Source organism: Aotus nancymaae, unplaced genomic scaffold, assembly GCF_030222135.1.
Source record: "Aotus nancymaae isolate 86718 unplaced genomic scaffold, 86718_ANA_hifiasm-v0.15.2.pri h1tg000059l, whole genome shotgun sequence".
Taxonomy (NCBI): Eukaryota; Metazoa; Chordata; class Mammalia; order Primates; family Aotidae; genus Aotus; species Aotus nancymaae.
The window spans coordinates 43,910,001-43,935,584 of NW_026988473.1; the positions used below are offsets into that span (position 1 = coordinate 43,910,001).

At 34.5% G+C, this 25,584-nt stretch overlaps 1 protein-coding gene across 21 annotated transcripts in view; it reads left to right on the plus strand.

The window, feature by feature from the left end:
• Positions 1 to 25,584, plus strand: part of SOX6 (SRY-box transcription factor 6) — a 665,386-nt gene that overhangs the window by 449,057 nt on the left and 190,745 nt on the right. For all 21 annotated transcript variants that reach the window (XM_012456568.3, XM_012456580.3, XM_012456567.2 and 18 more), the window contains 2 exons: positions 3,031 to 3,203; positions 6,053 to 6,121. In XM_012456568.3, the coding sequence (XP_012311991.2) occupies positions 3,031 to 3,203; positions 6,053 to 6,121 (242 nt within the window). The remainder of the gene's footprint in view (positions 1 to 3,030; positions 3,204 to 6,052; positions 6,122 to 25,584) is intronic.

The following is a 25,584-nucleotide window of genomic DNA, read 5'->3' on the forward strand; positions in this document are numbered from 1 at the left end:
TCTCTGTTGCCTATGCAGAGGAGAAAGGGGAATATGTTGAAGATTGTTGAAAAGATTGTTTAAGATGGAAGAAGAGAAAATTTTCCAGTCTTTATTGGAGAATCCAAATACTAAATCCAACTCTTGTATTGGTCCTTGCCTAAAATTTCCTGTGTAAGTTCTTCTTTATTAACAAAAAATTATAATGCATTAACTGTCACCATGTCCAATAAACCTTCTCTTAACTCACGTCATATACACAGGTATAACAAAAAAATATATTGCACAAAATATATATAATAAAATGTATATACATCCCATTTATCTCATCTTTCCAATCTATTCACCACACTGCAATCAAAATGACTATATCACTCCTTTCTTAAAATACTTTAGTGATTAGGAATCATTCTTAGAATAAATATGTAGATTATCACACATGCTGTATAAGGGACTGAATGGTATACCCTCTTACTAGCTCTCCAGCCTCATCTAATACTCTATTCCTGTTTATTTTCCTTGCTCAAGTTTCACTGACTTCTTTCAATGTCTGGAATACACCAAACCCCCCGCCCCCAACACACACACACACACACACACACACACACGACCTTTGCCCATAGTGTTTTCTCCTTTGGAAAAACTCCTTGACCACCAACCACCCTCTTGCAACCCTTTCTTCAGTTGTAGTTTCTTTGTCATTGCAGTTTCACGTTTTCTGGAAAGCTCCTTCAAACCATACTCCAACTCTTTGCCTAGTTAATTCCTATTCATCCTTCTGTTAATTTGTTGACTTTTTAGGTTACTTTCCCTGAACTTGAGCACCCAAATTTGGTTAAACTCCCACAAAACATTTGTCTTATTTATAATCCCTATGTAGTTGTAGTTTACAATTTACATGTTTGATTACATGATTAAGGTGTCTCTTCGATTTCTTTTTCTTTTCTTTTTCTTTTTTCCTTTGAGGTGGAGTCTTACTCTGTCGCCCAGGCTGGAGTGCAGTGGTGTGTCCTTGGCTCACTGCAATCTCTGCCTCCTGGGTTCAAGTGATTCTTCTGCCTCAGCCTCCCAAGTAGCTGGGATTACAGGTACCTACCATTACCCTCAGCTAATTTTTGTAGTTTTAGTAGATGTTGGCTAAGCCAGTCTCAAACTCCTGACCTCAGGTGATCCACCTGCTTTGGCCTCCCAAAGTGCTGGGATTACAGGCGTGAGTCACCGTGCCTGACCTGTCTCTTCAAATTTTGAACTACAAACTGCCTAAGAGTAGGGACTGTGTCTGCTTTTACTTGCCAGGCTGTCCTTAGTTCTTGATGTAGTACCTGACACATAGTTGCAATTCAGAAAATATGTATTGAATTAAAAATTCATTCAGTATTTAAATTTTAAAAATCTCATTCTTGTGTTGTATTTTCTCATTCCTGTATATATTAACAAATACATTAGTTAAACCTTTGTTTTTTTTAAGATATCTTACGATTCTTTTTGGGAACCTGCTTTTGTATTTTACAGGTTCTGTACCAAGAAATTCTTCCTTTCACCATGATGAAATTCCCATTGCTGAAGTAAAAACCTATTTTCTTTTAACAAATTTCAGGATCTAGAAAGGGTAGCTGGTCACTAGCCTTGATACAGTGTTTATTTTCTTATCAGTAGAATACATTTTCTAACAACTTTATTTTTCTTTTTATTTTGATTTTAGGCCATCTTTCAGCTCAGTAAATCTAAGGATGTAAGGGATACTGGCAACTCTCTTTTTTTTTTTTTTTTCTTAAGGATACCAGTTGACCTTAAGAATCCCATGATAGTCCTAAATGTGGTAGCTTCTCTGTTGACGTCAGTCTTACCCTTCAGAAATCATATATTAACAAGAGCTAGCCTGCATCCTCTGAAGCTTCTCTTTCTCCTTTGGGCCACTTGAAAAATAAGGCCACTGATAATTAAAATATTTTCTCAGATCGTACTGGTGCTTTCTTAGTAGAAATGAGGGGGTTTCATAAGGAGGTTGGAAGTCTCTCCTTCTGCACACACAAAAATTGGCAATCTTTGTCCCCTTTGACAGCTGGTGGCATTTTTCTGAAAAGCTTTCAAATCACAGATCATTTCTTCATAATGAAATCTGTGTGGCTTAGATACAGTGGGTTGAAATTCTTATCTTATGCTGCAGTAAAATGCTCTAATTTAGATTCACAAAAGGATTCTGTACCCTTTACTTAGGAGAGCTGTGCAATTTGCCCATAAAAAACTGTTCAGCACCATTAGTGCATACCATAAGTGTTCAGCGACATCATATTCATTAAACAGGATATCCTTATGCATAACCTTTTCAACCTTGAAGGTGTTTTTTCCCTTTGAAGAATGACAAATGACAAAGGGCTGATGGAGCCCCCCAAGCAACACTGTTGCCTTTACCGATGAACTTAGGAATTTCAGCTTGATCCTTTCTCAGGAAAAAAAGAATCACATTCAATCTTTTCTCACTGGAGGCAGTTTTAATTCTCTTTGTAGAATTTTCTCTATGGCCAAGAGATTGATTCCTTCAATCTCTTGTCACTTCAATGACAGATCTTTGTACAATAGAAACTTTTGTGAGGGCAAGGATTAGAAACTTCCTCAAGTAACTTTAATTAAGCATCTACTATGTCTTAGGTACTGTTAGTCGCTGAACTTAGAGGTGATTATAGAATATTAATATAATCTATAGTTTCTGATCTTTTGTATTAAATATCATGGATTTCCTAGCTTGATCAGATAGACTGGGGGCAAAAAGGAGAGAATGGGGTAGGTCTGCTTTTTTTTAGATCAAGAGAGGAGAGTGAGTGAGAATTTTGCTAGTGACAATACTTTTTCTTGGCAGCAACAGTGAGGAACCTAGCGTTCATTCCACTGCTGTAATTACTCTGTGGTGTTTCTGCACTCACAATGGCCTCCAGTCATTGTCCCAGATCTTTAAATGTCTTAGGATAGTCCCTTTCTAAATTCTGCTCTTCTTTCCCTGATTCGTCCAGGTATTTCTCAAGCTTGTGAGATCTCTTCTTGCTTCCATTTTAGGTACACCTGAGAGCCTGGCAGAAAAAGAACGGCAGCTCTCCACCATGATTACCCAGCTGATCAGTTTACGGGAGCAGCTTCTGGCAGCACATGATGAACAGAAAAAACTGGCAGCCTCACAAATTGAGAAACAACGGCAGCAAATGGACCTTGCTCGCCAACAGCAAGAACAGGTGAGCCCTGCAAAAGGCGCTGACGAACTGGAGATGTGGAATGTGCCAGGCTCAGAGAGTAATCACATTGATTGGCTTATTTGTTGTAAGCTTTCCTAAAAAATAAAAATAAAAAATAAGAATAAAATAAGGAAAAACAACAACAACAACCACCACCAAAGAAGCCTTCTGGAAATCCAGGGTCTTCAAGAATACTGAGGGGAATATGTGGACGAAGGAAGGCATCATAGCAACTGGGCATAACTAAAATGATACATTGTTTCAGGTTTGGATTTGATTAATGACTCAGGTATACTTACTCAGATAGACATCACATACAATCCCTCTGTACCTTCACTGTGAGTAAGTGACTTTTCTCTGGGTCTTATTTTCCTCCTCCAGAAAAAGGGGATTCTGTTCCAGAAAAAACTTTGGGAATCTTTAAGCTCATTGGTCCAGTGATTTTCTTCAGGTTTAAAGTCCAATGAGGTGACCATACATTTCAATTTTCCCCATGTAGCCCTGGTTAGTTCCTGTTTTCTAGAGTAATACCCTGCCTTCTTCTACTTGTGAAAGTTGTCTTGGTTTGTATGATATATCGTATGGTCACTATTTATAGCGTAGGTAAGTCATTGAATACAAATTAGTACATAGTTCCTAAAAGTATGTGACTTGATTGACTTAGAAGTGAGAATGAAGGAAAAATAGCAAAATTTAAATGTTTAACTTTTAAAAATAAATCACTTTCGCAAATGTTTTTTCATGTCTCTTAAGAGTACATTAATCTAACGATAATCCTATAGAGTAGTACCTGATGCTTTAGATTACACATATCCAAATTAATGTGCAGTTTTTAGGAATCTGACATTATTACTAGAATTATCTTTTCAGTTAAATCTATTTTATAGGAGTATATAGAGCAATATATGCTCTGCTGATTTTAATGAGTTGTGATGTCTGGTATTTTATATGCTTGAATATTTGCCCACATGTAGGAATATGGACTCAGCCCCTAATGGAAAATAACATAAAGGAACACTGTAAAAAATGAGAAGTTAGAATGTCATTTAGCCATCCAGAGATGACACAGTAATTAACTATTGACACTTGTGAATAAGCTAGCACAAATTAATCTTGACACATTTGCAGACGAGTGATATCTTACAGTGAACACTTTGTAATTATATTTCAAAATGAAAATTAAATGACACTTAAAACTAGGTTGTCATGCTCAATGAAGCGAGCATGTAGCTCAACCGATTGGCAAATAAAATTCAGAATTTGAGCCACATGGTGCTTATGTACCATACTTCACTGTGTCAAACCCATACGTCTAGAGTGGATGATAGTAATTGCACTGTGGTGTTTTGGATGCATTTCTATGCAGCACTTTATCATTTAGGAGGGACCATCAATATTAGATGCCTAGTGGTGTTTCACTGGTTTGCTAAGAGGAAATAAATATTCAGAGGATCCAGCATCTATACCTAGAGCTGCAGAGTGAGTTGTACATTTCTGATTTGAATATCCACAAGCAGAGTGGGCCATTTAAACCTGATTAAATACTATTTCCATTTTAAATATAAAGCTCTGGGAAGGAGTAGTCCCCATTTCTCACACTGTAGTCTACATTAGGTGTAACTTTATCATAGCTTCCAGTATGAACCAGTTGTCATCAGAAATCACAAAGCAAGATTTGGAAGCAGACTTCTATGTTGTCATCTTGTGCTAAATAAAATATAATTTGGGCACTCCCTCTCCGGCCCCTGCATAGGCTAGAACATCAAAAAGACTTGGGAAGTATATAGCTGGGAACTGATCTACACTCATTTTCACTTCCAACATAATGCATTCTAGAATACTGGCTTTTGAAAGACACTTTTGATAAAAAGGCACCACTAAACGAAGTCCTTCTAAGTACTCTCTGGCTGCTTTTCTCTCTGGCTTCCTAGGGTGGCAGTGAGTCTGTTCTCACTAAGGATCATCTCTCTGGACTTCAAGCTGTAGCATCTCAGCTTTTGAGTCAGTAAGCAGCCTGATGCCTGACTCATACTTCACAGTAAACACTGTTATCCGAAGGAAGATGTTTGACCGCCCGAGAGCTAGAGTCGGTCATCAGTAGGGCTTGCATTAAACGGTTAACATTTCTTTTTATAGAACTGATAATTTGTTTAGATGTTGCATTTGATTGTTGGATGAAACAAGGAAATATAAAACTTGTATATGGATCCTGCATTGTAATATAAACACATTGTCCTCAAAAGGATAAATGGGTAAATGTTAAATTACAGCTTAATTTGTTTTTAAAAATATTTTGTACATCACATACAGCATCAACAACAACAACAAAAAAGCTGAAGATTTTTTACTTTTTGCTGTGTTCTTTGGGACTCCTTTGACAGTGTTTGTAAATGTATCAGTTCTGAAAATCTTTGTATCAGGAAAGGTTTTGCTAACATAGACCATATTAAACAGTAATGGAAAGCTTTTTCCTGTCTTTGCTTACAGATTTTACTTTTTACATCCAAATTAAGCCATTTAGAAAAATGTAGTCAGAGATTGTCTATCTATATACTACAAGGATTAAATTTCTAAATTCCCATGATTTCTGACCGACCTGTGCAGATATAGGTGAATAGCTCACAAATGTAATTGAAGGGGTAGTTTTCCTACAGATAAAGCAGAGAGTTAGCACTTGTTTAAAAATTCTTCCTTTCATCCATCTTTCTGATTTGACCTCTCTCATTTTGTAGGAACTCTTTCACATAGAGGTGCAGTAAAACATTGCTGTAATACCAGGAGAAATACCTGAGGTAATGGCAGAGGTGTAAGCATTTCATTTTAACTTAATGAAACTTTATTTCTGATAGATTGCAAGACAACAGCAGCAACTTCTGCAACAGCAGCACAAAATTAATCTCCTGCAGCAACAGATACAGGTCAGTGTATTTTATTACTCTCATCTGATTATACTTAGATACTTTCCTCCTTGAAAATGAAATTTAAAACTCTGCAGATGTACCCCTGTCTTATAAACAGCACCAATAGGGCTGTTTTCAAGGATGTTGTACACAATTCTATAAGTGAATGTAAAAAATATGGACTAGGTGTTGGTCTAAGCATTCTTCTCTGATGTGATGTGTAAGCAAAATAACCCTTATCTTTTTTCTTTTTTCCATTTGCATAACACTACCTAGTGGGAACCTAATGGTTTCCCAGGTAGTATACAGATGCTATTTTTATTACCACTGACCACTTTGTGTTTTATATTTTACTATGTAATAGTACTGTAGAGAGAAGCTTACTTTTAATTTACTTGTTAGGACTAATTGGACCAATTATGAGAAAAATTTGGAAAAAGGCTGTTAATAATTTGGAAAAGGCTGTTAAAAATCTGGAAAAAGGCTATTAATAATCCTTAACAAATATTAACTGCATTCCTTCTAGATGCTGAAGGGAATAGAGAGATGATTGAGTGATAGTTTGTCTTCAAGGAGCTTACAGTATATAAAGGAAGAAAACTTTGTTCTTGAATAATTGTGAATTATTATTCATTTTTTACATTGCCATAAGAAAAAGGGATTTTCTACATTGTGTAGAAATTCCTTTTTCTTATGGCAATGTAAAAATATATAGATCATAATTACAGTGGTCTGGGTAAGAAAGGTGATGGTCTGATTTCTGTCATTCTTTTAGATACTTGATAGTTAATTCAATGAACAGCTATTTGAGATAGGCAAGGAAAATGGTCTCCATTTCCAAATAGGAATATAGGTGTGTGACTTCCAGAAGGCCTTAGAATAAGGAACTGGCTGTCTAGTGATTAATTCTCAGAAATACTATTCACAGGGTTATCCGTATCCTACCACAGACTCTTGTTTCCCTTGATTATTAGAGAACCTGCTGGAATCTATGATTCAAACTAGTTGGACCAGCATATTCTGAATTATATTAGTACTTTTCTTGAGGTTAATGTCATGCCTTCCCATAGTTTTTTTAAATATCAGTAGCATGAAGTCATAGTTTACTGCAATATTCTACCTCATTGACGAATAATAATGATTTCACCTTTGATCCTTGCTTCATTTTTGTTTATTATACTTAGTGTTCCAGGTAGTTACTGCACTTAAAATACTAATTTGGTATCGGAAGCAGTCCCTTTACCTAATTGGTATTTTTGTCCAGCTATTTTCAGTAGGAAGTCTTGGCCAACTTTTTGTTGGTTTTTGTCCTATTCAATATTCCATATTCAAGTACACATGTTGCAAAATAAAAAGTCCAAATATAGATAAGTTGGAATGTCTTTAGCATTTTTGACAGTCAGCCTTTACAATTACATCTTGGAATAGTTTCTCATCCTGATATCTCCTTTATGGCTCATGCTGAGATCCTTAATTAAATAACTGTCCAGGTGTTCTCTTGTTCTGCCCTTATTAGAATTTTCAGTGTATCTCCTATTGCTCGGGTCAAGATTTTTAGCCTGTGACTTCCTACATTTTTCTGTAGATCCCTCTGTAAGAACTCAGTAGGTGTTAAATAACATGACCATTTAGTTCTCTCTGTTTCTCCTATTTGTAAAGCAGAAATGGAGGAAGTTCCCTGAGGTGTTCCTATATCAGTTAATTATTGTTTTTACTACTGCTTTATAACTTACTTGTTTATTCTTTTCTAATATATTTTACTTCTTAGTACAGTGCTGTTTGTACTGACTGGTTGTCTTCACTGATGTTTTCCTGTGGCACTGAGAACTTCAGGTGAATAGCAACCAAATCAGTTTAGAATATTTTCATGAAATATTTTTAGTATGTATTGCTTATATATGATTTTATAGTTAAAAATTGACTACATATGTTTCAGAAAACTACAGGACATGATCTTAAAATATTCATTGGAATGAACATTTGGAAACATAAATTTGAGAAGATAGGAGTAATTTTTTTCAAGTTTTCTAATATAATAGAAGTTTAATTGCTTTTAAAATTTGTGGATATTTCTCATTTAAATTTTTTAAATTTAAACTAATCAGCACTTGAACTTAGCAGTATAAATTATAAAATAAAAATATTCAATGTCAGAGTTACATTCACTTTAGAAATATAAAATTGTTTGTAATAAGAATTAATTTTTTTTTTAAAATAAGAGAAAGCAATAAGACCTGTATTGATAGTTCATTCTATCCTGAGCTATTGCTTCATGGCATATCTTGCCAGTATTTACCACTACATATGAGACCATTCAAAGAATTTTTCAAATGCTGAAAATCATGTACTCCTTACACAACATGTATTCATCTCTGACACAAAACAGATATTTGATATTCAGACTTTCATTTATTTTTTTTGGAAGGGGAATGGGTTTTGAAATTTGATCAAATTTAGGAAAGAGATTATTGTTGGGTTAATTGTAAATACTTTTTGAGAAAAATATGAGACTTAAGGGATGCTTCAAACATTTTTTGCTATCAAGAAAAGAAACACTTTCCCATTTGAACACAAAACAGAACAAAGAATAAAACAAGATTATTAAAGATAAAGATTGAAGTTATTAAAAATAAAACCTAACTTCTCTTTCAAAAGCAAATGATGAATACAGAGACAATTTGAGCAAGTTTGACACTTTTGAGCAAGTTTGACACTTTTTTTCTTTTTATATCTTGAGTCCTAGAACCTATTAGCTAACATGGTCAGCAAGATTAAATCATGGCAATTGGCTATGGGTCATCAGTATGATGTGGTTGCATTTGAAATCATTCCTGTAGTTCAGAATGCTGACTTCTAAATCAGTACTGTTTTTCCCCCCAATTTGCAAGCTTTAATAGAAATAAAGGGAAGAGTGCCTAACCTCTTGTAACAACCCCACACAAACACATCTGGGTCTATTATAATGGAAACAAATGAAAACCTGAATGGTTTCCACAAATTGAAAAACAGGATTTTTCATTAGAAGTAGGAAAAGGCATGATTAAGATACTATTATAAAATTTCCCATTTTTTATTTGCAATTATTAAGAACTTATATGTGCAGTTAAGAACGATTTTATTTATATTTGTTTCTTGAATATATATTTTAACATTATTTTGTCTTCATAAATTCGAGCTAAACTTTTAAATAGATTCTTCTAAAGTCATGTAAACCATGTTAGAAAAGTACGATGAATGATTTTGTGAACCGTTTTTATAGTTTTGATGAGTCCATTTTTACCTTTTAATAAATCAGGATAATAATTATGAATGGCTATTAAAATGTCACCTTAATATTAGGTCTTTTATGAGAATGTTTGCTTTGTAAATTCAAATCTCTCTGTGCTTTGGGAAAAATGGTGATTTCTCTAATTTTTTCATATTAAGTAATTCTCCTGATATGGAGCCCAGAAAAAAAATAGGTATTTTTGATATTTCTAGAACAAAAACATTATTTTTTTAAACCAAGTCTACAGAAAGCAAAACTAATAGGTCATGAAATATGGATCTTTGGAATTGGGAATGTTGATTCTTAGGCTGAAATTCCAAAGAAAGATAACTGCTTCAGTAATTTCATCCTCCCTCTCCCACTCATTGAACTGTAGTATCTTAGCTAATGTTTTGAAGCATTTTACTTCTGAGTTATGCTAACTGGTAAACAAAATTCACTTTTAATTAATTTGACAGTTATTTAATCAATGATTAAATATAAGACAATTCTAGGCAAAATAAAAAAAATTTATAAATCCTCATTTCTTGATTTTTTTCATATATTTATTCATCTAACCTCATTTGACCATACCATGGTTTTCAATCTGGAGAATATATATTTTATGGATCCAGTATACCACATTCTTTGGTTTCTATAGCGAGTCAATAGGAACACATTTAATGATGGAATTTTGCAGCTAGAACTGAGTCTTTGCAAAAGAATTCAGCTCATTAAAATATCTCTGTGAGAAACTTCCTTTTACAAGGATGAATAGTATTATCCAATTATTCATGTCTCTTCAGACTCCAATTTTAGAGTTATTCAAGTGGCTTGTATTGTGAGCTATATAAGCAGTGTCTTCTCCTCAGAACTGAACAACAATCTCTTAAGAATGGACTGGCTGGGTGGGGTTTTATTTGGGCGTTTGGCTTTCTGGGCAAGGGCCATTGATTTAGTCAATTCTTACACATATGTCTTTTTTGGGTATAATTGTGAAACTTGAAATTTTTAGTGCTTTATTTTTTTTTGATTAATACTCAATATTCATTGCCCTCCCCTCATCATTTAACATGCACATTAGATGGCAAACTATCTGTAGAAAGCCTGAACTAAATGCCATTGCTGCATCTTTGCAAATATTCTTTGTCTTATCTGAAGACTTTTTATTTTAAATGCTGAAATACATATTGCTTATTTTCTTTTACTCAGACCAAGTGTTCATTGCTTCACTGAAGTTTCACTCTGTTGTTAAGCATATATGATTATCTTTCATATGCAGTGTTATTTTGATTATAATATATTCCTCTGTGCTATTGATATATTTTGTGTGTCTGTGTGTTTGCCACATGGTAGAGCATCATTAAATGTGTGTTATCCTTTCTTCCTTTTTGGTAATCAGAAAGATGCTAATATTTACAGTTAAACAATTAAACAGAATAACTTGAGATGTCCTCTCACTTTTTAAGGAAATAAACCTTACCTTTTGTTTCCTTCAATATGATTAACTACAGGCATTTCAGGTATCTGCTGAGCAGAATAAAGGACTACCTTTTTATGTGAAGTAGTGGTCTAAAGATCAGAAATAATTACTTTGTACATTAGCCTTCATGGCCTGCTTGACCTAGTTAATTAATTTTTTGCTAGCATAATAATAATAGATATATATTTGAAGATATGCTTCATCGTTAAGTATCTAATTGACCTCTAATTTTAAGAGCTGCACCTTCCATTTATTGTCTTTTGGAGATGGCCGGAGAAGCCAATAAAAAAACTGAGGATGGTCAGAAGCTGACTTCAGTCTCACATAGTCCCTCTATCTTAGGTTGTATTTCTTTGTTATTTGTATTTAGCATTGATAAACAAAAAGCAATTACAGTCCTCCTGGTTTGGCTCTAGCAAGTAGTCCTTTTTTGTATGTTATTGATAAGGTAATGGATCTCCTTCCAACATTCTCTGAAAAGGACTAAATAAACCCATTGAAAGTAATTTGATACTTCTATCGGCACTGCACATGCATCTGATACTCCCTTGCAATGAAATGAGGGGTATAAACAAAGCTTAGAAGTCTAGGATTAGCCTCTAGCTTCAGCAAGCCCTTAAAATATTTTGTAATTCTATCTTCAATCATGAATTAGCCAGGAAAAACAGACCTTCTTTCCTCTCCCTATGTCTCTGCTGTATGCTGTTTTTAATTGCCCACAGGCAGGCTGTTGTGATCTTTGGATGTTTAAAAACCAAGATAAAAATGCAAATCTAATTATTTCTTTTATGTAATCTAATTAACTTTTAAAGTAATGATAGATGCTCTATAGTCTGCTTCAAACATTTTAATAATAAAGATTCTGGATTATAAAGAATAGGTAAAACTGCTATAATTATGACTAGCAAGGACTGTTAACAGCAAAAATTACAAATTCTTGTTGTGAACTAAAACTGCATTTAGTTTTTCCACATTAGTCATGCTGGATTGCTTGTTATAGTTGGAATACACCTAAAAGTAAGAGAACTGACCAGATCCCAAGAGATACTCTTGTGGAATCAGCTAGTTACCTGCTTTTCCAAAGGGGGTCTTATGGGAAAGATCTCATTCAGCAGACCAAAACCTGAAGGTGAATCTCAAAGCTTTTTCTGCACTATCCTTCAGTTACTTCAGTCTCTACAGGACCCTCCCTTCTCCATCTGTGTTTATCTCTTAGATTGCACTGTACTCCTCAGCTCTCTCCCAAACCAGTGATACTAAAAATTCAGGGAAACCAAAGTCTCTGCTTCTTTCTGGAATTAAAGTGGGAGAGTGCCTAACCTCTTCAGTGTCAGAGTGTGGTGCAGCAGAGAGGGGCAGATGTTCCAGGTGAGGCCAGCATGTGACATTACATAATACTGAATCAATCCTCCAGGGAAAATATCTCTCTTCTTTTATTTTAACTTGATCCTTCTCATTATATTGAGGGCTCAGTTTAATTTTAGTCTTTAATACTCTTCTACTACGTGCTAATATCTGAGAGAGAGAGTGAGATCATCTTATTATCAGAGCCTTTGGATGCAATATGGCATTCAGCTAGAATTTAAATAAATTTGATATTTTTCTTTACATGATTATCTGATTATCTTCTATTTATGACAAGTGATTTTCATTTTCTATTTGAAGTATTATATGAAATTTCCTTTTGAAGTAAGTGTATTTATGCCAGAAGAAAAAGTCAAATTAAAACCTTAAGCAAATAGTAGTTAGGTAGTTTTAGGTACTTGGATATAGCAAAATTATGAAGATGGTTCTCTAAAGATGGAACTTGGGAAACCCTTGAAAATGTACTATGGTAATAGTTGTATTAAATATTGCCCCTCTACCCTGCCACCACTTTCACAGAATGTTAAACTCGAAAACATCATCTAGAGATCCTCGTGATTCTCATTAACTGGATAGAGGGAGGATAGGTAGCTATACATGTTGAAGACAACAGACAATATAGTGAGTTTATCATAAGCTATACTTAGCAATAACCTTGAGATTATGTTTTTCTACCTTTTGGGGAATTAAAATGTCCTTTCTATGAAGTAATGGTTATAATAGGTGGTATGTGCTTTCTTTCTTTGTTTTACAATAGTTTTATTTGGTAAAATAAAAAGTTTCCAACTACATGTAAATCTCCACTTCTGCTTGTCTTTGAAATTTGCTGATCTATAATATATAAAAACTTTAGGCTTGCTTAATCTAGTCCCAATTCTTTAATTTATATAAGAAAATTGAGGTATAGACCAGAGGCTTGTCCAGCCATAAAAAGCAAATATTGTCAGAGCTACAAGAGGAACCCAAGTTTCTTGATGCCTGATGGAGTACTGTTTCTAGTATTTCAGATCCTTTCTCCATTTGCCCTTTTTGTGACCTGAATAAATCTTACTGCATTTCAGTTTCCTAGTTTATAAAATGTGGCTAATAGTACCTAACACCTAAAATCTCATTACATTCTCTTTATCTTTAAATAGAAAAAATAGAAATTTTGCCACTAGACTCTTTCTGTCCTAGAACTAGTACAACTGTGGGTCTATACCTACAAGGCAAGAGATAAAAATAATATAATTGAAATCTTTTTGTAGTGCCATGGGAAGTGTGTTTATGGCTGGGTAACTCTTTTGGTATTTACATATGAACCTCTTAGATAGTTAATTATACTACTTTCTGAGGGCTTTAAAGTGATGTCACTATACCGAGGGTCAGTCATCTTTAATGTTAATAAATTTTCTTATAACTACATTTAGGTTGAATCATTCTCTCTCTTTCTCTCTCTCTCTCTGTCTCTCTCTCTCATCCATCCATCCATCCATCCATCCTGAGGGTTGGACCATAGCTTAAATAATTCATGATAGGTTAAAATATACTTTTCATTTTGGTTACAGCTGTTTTACTTACTAGCTAGGAAGCTTTTAATGGACCAGGGTTTAAACAATTTAAATAAATTTAGTTAATTTTTCTAATAACTTGATTTTTATTTGTATATGAGTATACTGGCAAGCTAAAAATGTATTGATATCAGCAGGTCTGTGTTTTTAGGAAAAGGTGTATGAAAAAGAAATGAAGCATGGTCTTAAAAAATAAGGCAAAAAAGTTAGAAAATAAATTATCAGATGCCATTTGGCTTTTAACTTTCTTAGCAGAATAAATTTTAACACAAACATCAACCCATTTTTTCTTTTATTATACTTTAAGTTCTGGGATACATGTGCAGAACATGCAGGTTTGTTACATATAGGTATACACGTGCCATGGTGGTTTGCTGCACCCATCAACCCGTCATCTACATTAGGTATTTCATACTAATTCTGTCCCTCCCTTAGCCCTCCACTCTCCAACAGGCCCTGGTGAATGATATTCCCCTCCCTGTGTCCATGTGTTCTCATTGTTCAATTCCCACTTATGAGTGAGAATATGTGGTGTTTTCGGTTTTCTGTTCTTGTGTTAAGTTTGCTGAGAATGATGGTTTCCAGATTCATCCATGTCCCTGCAAAAGACATGAACTCTTCCTTTTTTATGGCTGCATAGTATTCCATGGTGTATATGTGCCACATTTTCTTTATCGAGTCTGTCATCGATGGGCATTTGGGTTGGTTCCAAGTCTTTGCTATTGTGAACAGTGCTGCAATAAACATACATGTACTTGTGTCTTTATAATACAATGATTTCTAACCCTTTGGGTATATACCCAGTAATGGGATTGTTGGGCCAAATGGTATTTCTGGTTCTATATCCTTGAGGAATTGCCACACTGTCTTCCACAATGGTTGAACTAATTTACACTATCACCAACAGTGTAAAAGCTTTCCTATTTCTCCACATCCTCTCCAGCATCTGTCATTTCCTGACATTTTAGTGATTGCCATTCTAACTGGTGTGAGATGTTATCTCATTGTGGTTTTGATTTGCATTTCTCTAATGACCAATGATGATGAGCTTATTTTCATGTGTTTGTTGGCCGAAGAAATGTCTTCATTTGAGAAGTGTCTGTTCATATCCTTTGTTCACTTTTTGATGGGGATTTTTTTTTCTTGTAAGTTTGTTTAAGTTCCTTGTAGATTCTGGATATTAGCACTTTGTCAGATGGATAGATTGCAAAAATTTTTTCCCATTTTATAGGCTGCCTGTTCCCTCTGATGATAGTTTATTTTGCTGTGCAGAAGCTCTTTAGTTTAATTAGATCACACTTGTCTATTTTGTCTTTTGTTGTCCTTGCTTTTGGTGTTTTAGTCATGAAGTCCTTGCCCATGCCTGTGTCCTAAATGGTATTGCCTAGGTTTTCTTCTAGGGTTTTTATGCATCAACCCATTTTTTAAAAGTGTTTTTAAAACTTTATAACATAGAAAAAAATCTTACATCCTGACATAAATGAAAAATGTATGACTCTGAATGTACTTTTCAGCTAAATTTTTACATATAAACAGTAGATGTGGAGAATAAGATGTGTTATTTCAGAGTATATGTAATTTTAAAATTTTATGGAATAGCACAGGTATTGGAGACAAGTAAATTAGGGTTTAAATAACAATTCCACTACCTGTTAGTGCTGTGGTCTATTTTGTTACTTACTAGCTCTGAGACAGGTTATTTAATGTCTCTCAGCCTATATTTCCTAATTCCTAAAGATAATTACAGTATCTTACAGTAGTTTTGAGGTAATTATGTAAAACCCCTAGTAATTGCTTAATGCATAATATGTACCACTATCAGTGTTGTTTTTGTTCTTGTATGACTAGGTATAGGAATAATTTCAGAGTTTTTAATAGAGAAACTTCATGTACATATTCTATATGTGCATGTAAACACATTTGTATCTATACACACATGCATATTTAAAACCCACAAATTAGTGATGTGAATATAGAATAATCAATGTGTAGGCACCATAATCAATTGTTATTACTATGATAGTATAGAGGAAAAGAAAGAGCAACAATTTTCTCTGGCTGTCAAATGAGAGCTTTTCAATTGTCAGTGAGTGGAGAGTAAGGATTGTCAGGCACTCAGAAATGGCTGACCAAGTATTACAGCAGCTTGGAGACTGTACAAAAGAGAGCCTAGCTTTTTATTTTCAAAAAACAGGGTCAAATTCTCACCTCTCAGACTAAAATGGGCTTTGCTATTAGATCCATAGTGCTTGTGAAGTTAGAAGGATGGTAAATGAACCTTTCCAATTTATTTTATAGCTTTTTAAACACAGTTGAAGTTATGTGATGTAGCTGCACAAAATGCAAAAGTCATTCTTGTTGAAAATAAAGTTGTTCATATAAATCTTATGTATGCCATCTCCTTGTATGTCAAGCATTTGCCTTGCTTTTGTGAATTATGTCTATACTTAGAATTTAAGAAGTTAAACAGTATGCATACCAGACTTGAGAGATGGGAAATAAAAATTGATATACTATGTGACACTTGATATAGCACAGAAAAATATCTTTTAAATGCTGAAAGGATGCACTGACATAACCATTTTTAATTCACATATAGTAACTTCTCACTTAAAGTTATTAATGTTAGAGTCAGGTATTTTTACTTGTTCAAAATAAAAGCAAATAAATGATGCAAAAAGTGTAATAGCTTCTGTAAGAGACTGAATTAATTTTATCTACCACTCAATCCTTTAAGAAAATATTAAAGTTGTAATATCAAACAATGAAAGTTAAGGAATTCACAGTTAGAATTTAGGGTAGAGTCCATCCTCAGTCAGGTTGTAGTCTGGACTCTTAACTTTTGACACATGTATATTTCAGTGGAAGATTTTCTCTTAAAATGTCTGCTGTTGAGAGTGGCTGGGTTTAGTTTAAATGGAAAGGGCCCTCAGCTTTGCTGGCTTGGCTGCTGCTCGAACATATTGACAAGGTGGATGAACTATTCTAATGAACTCTTAACAGGGAAGGCTTATTTTGAAATGTAACAATATCATTAATTGGCTCCTCCTTATATAGTCTTTAGTTGTATTATACATAGAAAAAAATATTGAGAACTTATTTCAATTTTAGTTGATAGCCTAATTACTTGGACTCTTTTCAAAAGTTGTGATGAAGTCAGGAACCAGTTACCAAAATGGAAAAAATTCCTTATGTACTGTTGTAAAATAAAAGATGTAAGTCTCAAGTTGCTGTTTCTCAAGATGATGGGGCAGAAATCATTTGTTAATGTGGAGAAAGTTATTTAAATACAGGTCACTTTAGAATTAGTATAACTGAATGAAGTTTTAGGAGGCAATGAGGAACCTGAAACTTTAAGGAGAGGAAGGCTCTCCAGCTGTTGGTTCAGGTATTTGTCTTAAAGGACTTTTCTTTTTCATCCTGTGGCTGTCAGTCCCTCACTATACTTCATTGAGAACCATGAGTGCTATGATAGCTCCAAGATAATCAATTTAATAGCTGGAGGCTGGGTTTTGAAAAAATCAACCTGGGTATAGTGATAGAAGAACGAGCTTGGTAGCAGATGAAGAGAAGAAAGCTACACATAATGGACAGGTATTACCTTGTTTATTGATGAGTAATGACTGTTTGAGAAAAGGAAAAACTAGTTCCAAGCTTTTGTCTCTACATTACTCTTTGTGAGGACTCAGGTTTCTAGATCTTAATGTTTGATGGCAAGATGGAGCGGAGACACCTTTAAGTGATCTGGTAGTTTTGTCTATGCAAAAGTCCACTGGGGCAGGCAAAAGTCAACTAAAAACATTTATCATTAGGTTTTAGCCAGAGAATAGTCTTAGAAGATCAAGTAGACCAGATCAGATCCACAATGATAGAGCCAAAATGTGGTTTACCATTGGAAGAATTCCAGTTCATTGCTGGAATATCTATAATGCAAGAATGGAAACCAGAATATAGAGAAATGAAGTTGGGCTCTTTACTTACTTTGGATTTTTAGTTTTTCTTAAAAACTACTATAAGAGTTCTTTTTTTCTTTTTACAGAAACTACTAGAAAAGATAAACTACTAGAAAAGTTTTTTTTAGAAACTACTGGAAAAGAAAAATTACTAAAAAGTAGTTTTTTAAAAACTAAAAAACTAAAGCAAGAAAAGTAGTAAAAATAATTTTACTACTCAAAGACATTTTTTGTTTAGTTTTTTGAAGATTTCTAACATACATTGCTTTGTATATGAAAAAAGTTGAAATTTTTATATTATTTATTTTATTTAATTATTGTTTTAGAGAGAGGGTCTCTCTCGATAGTCTAGGCTGAAGTGCAGTGATCATAACTCACTGCAGCCTCAAACTCCTGGGCTCAAGAGCTCTCCCTACCTCAGCCTCCCAAGTAGCTAGGATTAAAGGTGCATGCCACCACACCCAGTTAATTTTTAATCTTTTCTTTCTTTCTTTCTTTTTTTTAAAAACAGAGTATCAGTCTGTTGCCTAGGCTGGTCTCAAACTGCTGGAATCAAGTGATTCTCCTATCTCAGCCTCCCAACATGCTGAGATCATAGGTATGAGCCATTGTGCTCAGCTAAAATTTTTAATGTACATTGAGAGAACCCTGATTTTCAATATTAAGAAAATTATTAAATTTATTGTGCCATGTTCATGTGATGTGCTGTCATGCACTGATAAAGAATAATGTTTATAAATAATTGTTAATGGTTTGGGTTAATGTTTACAATATAATATTAGTTTGAAACAAAAACCCTGGAACACAGTAATGTAAATACACAGTGATCTCAGCTGCATAAAAATAGGTATTGAAAAAAGGACTGAAGGATAATGTATTGTTTTTATAACTAACTTTATTATTATTGTTCCTATCATTATTTTACTTTTAAAGAGAACTGAGTATCTATACTTTTACCTAGGATCACCCCTAGAATAGACTATAATAATTAAATCTTAGGACTTGATTGCCATATTTGATTTCTGGTTGTTTAAATAGAGCTCCTAGATAATAATAATAATTTAAAAACCTATCTCCAAGTAGCTGAAAAAAAATACGCAGGCATAGATCTTGTCAATGCTTTCAGTCCATTTTACTGATATCTATACATGTTTCTAACTCTTATCCTCCCAACCACTTTTCCTGAAACACAATAAATTCCATAGACTAACACGTCCCCTTTGGCTCTGCGAGGCCACAATTTCGAGCCCAGAAAAAAGAAGGTGCATAGATTATTAGTGATCTACTCTCAGCAGCACTTGTTCTTCTCCCTCTTATGTAAAGTCTTTAGCCCCAAGTTGGAGACAAAATAGTATTAGAACAATGACAGAAAGATAATTAGATTAGTTGGCAGAAAGTAGCCTAGACTTAAACTTGGGATGTCTATGCTTGCCTGGTCTTTGTTCTGCTAGCAACTAGATGTCCTTCAGCAAATGACTTTTCTGCCTTTTCATTTTCCATATATTTAGAACAAGGATTATTGGTCAGGATTATCACTGAAGTTCCTTGCAACTCTGACCTCTGATTCAGATGACAGGAATTGACTCTGGTCCTTAGAAAAAGGAGAGCAGTGGGGTAGTCTTGCTTATGAAGCTCAACGGCAAACATCAGGTTTGGCCACAGCATAAGCTGTGTCCACTTAGGAGGATGTTTCCATTTCAAACCATTGAAGGGTCTGAAATGATGAGGTCAAATTCAGGTTTCCTTTGTCGGGTATTGTGATGGCTTGTAATGCTTGCCCATGAAATAGTGACTATGGGTGATTTTTAGAAAAATATATTTGGAAGAGGGCCTGCAAACGCCTGCTTTCAGGCTACAGCAAACACATTTCTGCAGCCAATGACAAACTCATGACATTAGAGCTATATAATGGAAAGAGTGACACAAACTTAATTTTAGTGTTGCAAGTGAAATATCATAATTTTTGGAAACAAATCCTTATAGCTTTGCTAAGGTATTAATTGCAGGAAATTACTGCATATCCTTTTGAAGTATTATGTCAGTGGCATATATAGCACATAACACCTTTTCCTAGTGTCTCTTGTTTTCACCCCAAGTGTTGCATTTTCATTTGAAAAAAGATGTGTTAAGTAGTTAGAACTATGTCTAACTGTAGGGGTGGTGCTGAGTGTGGGGGTGGGTTCAGACAGTCTGAAAACACTTAAGCTGTGAAGGGAGACTTCTCAGTTATGCTTTCTAGAACCGGGTCTCCTGCTTGAAGGATAATGTTGACATAGATATCCTTTTGGCCATTTCATTTCTAACTTGTTAAGTTTTAAATTCTAGTCCCAATAAATTTTCCAACAACAATTTATTTATTGGGCTGCAAGATTAAAAAATGAGAGAATTTCATTTCTGATGTGTAGTAGAGCTTAATATGGTTTTCTGATTTCCTCCCATTTTGTTTGTAGTAAATAGGGTAATTACTCACTAAAATTCTAATATCTTTCAGGGCTTTAGGGATGAATCTAAAACAGAACCATATAATGTTTTATTTAAGCAAATCCATGTTCTTATTAGGCAGTTCACCTTAATGTCGTTTTTTATAAATAAACTTGGTTTTATTTTTTCAAGGGTTATTTAATTTATTTTGTTGTACTACCACATCCTGACATCTGCCTTTGCTAAGGCCTGCAGGATGTGATTTGTGGTTTAAAATGAAAAAAAGATATTATTTAAAAAATGATAAATCATTTCGGATACAAAAATATGAATATAAGAGTCTGATGCACTCTATTTCATTTTTTTATTCTCAGACACGTGCACAGTTCTCTGTGTTTGCACAGAGCATTTGTGCCAGTTGTGCATCTGATTAATATCTAACTAGATATGAATGAAACCAATTGTGGTGAAACTACTACAATGCTGGCTTCTTGGACTGTTTATGTTCCTCATTAATTGCAGAGCTTTACCATATAACCGTTGGGTAGATCTGGTTTTACTTATCAAATCCAGATCTGCTTTTTCTCCCCCTGCTGAGCAGGGTGAAGTTTCTTGTGCTACCAGCTTCTTATTAGTTTGGGGGTTCACAGAATCTTGAGGATTGAAGCTGTCAGCCCTGGAATTCCCATTGTTTCTGTGGGAAGATTATTTTTGCTAGAGTAACTCCTTGGTAAATTTGCTCTACGTGCAACAAAATCAGGTTAAACGAGCATTTTAGTTTTAAATGAAGTATTTATTTTAGTAATTATGGACAATTCATTTCCCCACAGCCCTTCCTTACTCTACTTTGGATAAGAGTAGGTCTAAACTGGAGGACTTTTAAAGTGTGGTCTTTAATATTTTCCCATAGCCTCCATGTTTTTCCTTAAGGAGAGAAATAGGTGGGAAATGAGGCAGGGGACAGTATAGGGTTGATTTGTACATAAATTATAATGTGGTCTTTTCTCAAAATAGCACCGTATTTTCTTTGGAAATGAGAATGCACAAAAGGTATTTTAGTTGGGTTTATAAGATAACCATTTCACTTGCCTAGTTAAAAGGGCTATTATGCAGTAGTTTTAATCTCCACCTTGAGAGAACATGTGCCCTTGTGTTCCAAAGGGGCAAAATGGATTGAATTTGAAGAGGACAGCAAATCTGTTCCATTCTGGTTCTTAACCATTTCAGTTTTGCCAGGGCTAGCTTCCAAAGCTAGGTTTAAAAGCATTTGAGAGATGTACTGTTACTTTACAAAATGAGTATTCTAATTATTAACCATAAAAAGTGGGAAAGGTATCTGGCAAGAAATCTAAAAAGATACTGCTTCTTTTATGCTAACTGTTTGAGGACATTCTCATTACCTTTTTGACTAAAAAAGTCATTGCATTCTGAAAAAGGGAACAATAGATCTTTTTTTTTTTTTTTTTTTTTTTAAACTAAGTAGCTGTGAAGTTGTGTAAGAAAGAGAAAACACTTTGAAATCTGGTTAGAGTTCTCATGTATTAAGCACAGCAGATGAAATGATTTATTGGGTTTTATACACATTCCGTAAAGGGTAAGCAGTGCTAACAGAATGAGTGGCAGCCTCTGGGAGCTGAACAGGCCCCAGGGACTAGTCTTTGTTCCTCTGGTCTTGACAAGCATGTGTCTCTGTTAAATGAGGGCTTAATTTCTCTCATATGTGAACAATTTCCAAGTCCAACAAAGACAGCCAGGACTGGAGCTATTTAAAAGAACCAACACAGGAGGAAGCATTCTTGAAGAAAGAGGATGCTAAAAGGCTAATTACTCACCATGGCTTAGCAACTATTTTATTTTTTCCCTAAGGAAGGTTTATTAACATGAATCTACCACTCTTTTTTTTGACATAAACACACAAAATTACAAGTGTATATTTTTATTCTATGTGAAATAGCCATTTGCTGATCTCTGTTCATTGAAAAGAGGTGCCCCCACCAGCAGTGGTCGTGTATATCATAGAATATTAATTCACTAGAGGGGGAGGGGAGAGGCTAGTATACTTTGGATCTTTTCTGTCTCAAGTGGAAGAAATTTAAACTATTTACTAAGCAGCATCCTTGGCAACACTGTGAATCCTTTCTTTAGACATTAATTTCTTAAAATATGCAGGGAATCTTTATTTCAACATTTTCTGTGAGTGTTTGGCTATGATTCTTACTTTGTTTCAATTTCTAGAAGAAAATCCATATTGTTAAAGAGGCATCTGTAAGAGGTTACAGGTATGTCTCTACTTTCATCACTCATATTTTTAAAAAAAGACTTTGTAAACTTGATCATTTTCCTTTTCAACTTGTATTATAGTCCTCATTAGCCATTTATCTTACATTTCTGTACTTTTCCTTTCAAGCTTAGTACTTCTTTAGCAGGTAATGATCTATAAACATTTAAATGTATTTGTACTGCAACTTTCATATTATATTATAAGGATAGAATTACTTAAATGTGAACGATAATTATCTTCTGATTCATCTATTTTGTATGGTTTTAAAGCAGAAAGTACCAGTTATTTGAATTGCTTACAAAAAAGTATTATCTATAAATGGTCTCTTCCAACTCCAAACTTCTCATGTTTTAAGAATAAAATAAAAATGGATCTCTAAAATAAAATAAATGACATAATTATAGAGTATCCACAATAAATTTTTTAAACATCCCCCAAATATTACAAGTGTACATTCTGAATTTTTAATATAGAAAAATTAGGAAATCCTCAAATGTGGAATTTTGGCACAAAGTCAGACATCCAACAGTTTCATTTCATGGGATCAATATTCTGTTGTACATGATAGTTCTGTGTGGCATGGCAGAAAAGGCAGAGAAATTGTTGATTTTATTTGTAATGATGGACAGCTGACCAGTAACTTGATTACATCTCATTATCAAAGTGGTCTTCGTGAATGAGTCAGATCTTTCATATGCTATTAGCAGTTGTAGCAAAAAAAAAAAAACCATAATTTCCACCTGCGTGCCTATTTCTACTAGAGTATAAATAACTTCTGAAAGTGTCTGAGCCTTGTGTACAGCCATGATGACCTAACTCTGAAGGAAATGGGGTGGTATCTTTACTTAGAATGTGAAATGGTGACTGTGTGACTTGGTGAAGAAAAACGTGAAAGCCATTTCCTCCCAGGTGCTTTTCCTTAGCATCCTTGCTTTCTACCCAGAAATACTGTGGTTTCCATAAGAAAGTATATTTTAGTAGAAAGAACATGTGCCAAACTACTTAAACTAATGACTAAGCCATATTTGTTCCAGATTTGAAGTTCATCCGAATATGAGAAACAGTAGGGTCTTCAGAAATGAGAGTCACAAAAAATTCTAGGACCCTTATTTGTGACATGAATTAATTAGTTTAAACTTGCTTTCCCTTTATTATTTAGGATGTTATCCAAAATGAACAATATAATTTCTTTATAAACCTGCCTCTATTTTTATGTTTCCTGTTCTTGTAAATGAAATCACTCCAAATCATATTTGATACCTGTTTTTCCTTCATGCATTATAGAATTGCCAATTCTAGTCTAACTTACCTCAAAATACCTCTTATGTTAGATTCAAGTTATCATCATGTCATGCCAAAACTGCTGAAACAGTCTTAAGTTGTCTCCCCAACTTTAGTTTATCCCTTTCCACTTTATATGTCTATTCCAGAGTATTCTTCCTAAAGTACATTTCTCATTGTGTTTCTCTTCTGTTCAGATATCTCCAGTGGTGTCCTATTGACTATGATTTTGATTTGACAAACTTTCATTAAGCAGTTATGTTTCTGATACTCCTCTAGTCTTTGAGGATATGGCAATCTACAAAAATCCCTGCTTTGCTAAGTTTACATTCCATTGTGGGGAGGCAGACATTAAATAGATAAGTAAAATTACTGCACCCTACAAGAACTGCTATGGAGAAAAAGCAGTGAAGAAGGAAAGGGAGTGGGAAGAGGCATTGCAATTTTAAATAGGGTGTGTGGGTAAGTACTTAACGGAGAAGGTAGTATTTGAGAAAAGACCCACAGGACTGGAAGAAGCAAGTCATATGGATATCTGGAGAAAGATTCTTCCAGGGCAGAGGAAGCAGCAGTGCATGCTAGCTGATGGGAGCTTGCTAGCTTTAGCTAAGGAGTTTGAGGGGCCAGTATGGCTGGCTGGAGTAGGGGTAATTTTGGTGAGTGAACAAAAGGGAAAAGAGTAGGAAATGATAACACAGAGAGGGTCTTTGAGATCGTTGTAAGGACTTTGGTCTTCAAATGGGATGGGAGACCATTGGAAAGAATGGTGTGACCTGAGGTGGGTTTTTACAGGCTCATTCTGGCTACTGTGTTGCAAATAGATTGAAGGGTGCAAGGGTAGAAGGAGGTAGTCCAGGAGAAGGCTTTTTAGGCAAAAAAATAAAAGAATGTTGGTAACCTGGACCAGATAAATAATGAGAAGTCAATTGTAGATATAGTGTAAGATTAAAGCCAACGAGAGTGAAAGGGAGAGAGGAAAGTCAAGGATTTTGACCTAAGCAACTAGAAAAATAGAGTTGACATTCAGTGAGATTCTGCCATTCACTGGAAAAGCTGTAAGAAGAACAGATATCAGCAGTGAGCAAGGGTCTGGAAGTTGGAGGGAGAATATCAAAAGTTTAGTGTTGAACTGCAATGTTGAAATAGTTATTGGAGATCCATTTGGAGATGTTAAGCAGTAAGACATACATGTCTGGAATTCAGAAGAGAGATGAGGACTGAAAACGTACATTTGAGAGTGTCAATGTATGCGTAGTTTTCAAAGTTCAGGGTTCTTAGCCTAATGTTCATGGCCCTCCATGACATGGTTCCTACTCTCAGTAAAGCTAATTTCTAGCTTTGCTTTGTGCTAGTTAATAAACTTGTCTATGTATAATTATCAGAACATGACTTTTACTTTCCCATCTCCAAAACAGTTGTCATAATGTTTTTTTCACTTGGAATACCCATTTTCCTCACATTTATCTTTGCCTTTTTAAAGCCTAGAATTTCATTATGTCCTAGTTCCATGAAGCCTACACTGATCACCACCACCGCTTTTCCCTAACTCAGTCAAGGTTATCTCTTTCTCTTCTGAGCTTCCACAGTCCCTTGGGCCACATACTACATGTATTGTATTTTAGCTGTTTGTTCATGTCTTATTCCACCTACAAGATCATAGCCTACCTGAAGTCTGATATCATATTCATTTTTGTATTCCCAACATGCTTAGTTTGGTGCTTTGCACATGGGGGATTTTCAGTAAATGTGTTGAATTGGATAGTTAAAATTTTAAACCATTTTAATGGACAAAGAAGGAGACATTCAAAGTTATTTTTTTCTTCTGTTATATGTTCATCACTTAATGAAGCAAATATTGCAGAAGCATATATATGAAACAAATTGTACTAAAGTATTTAGT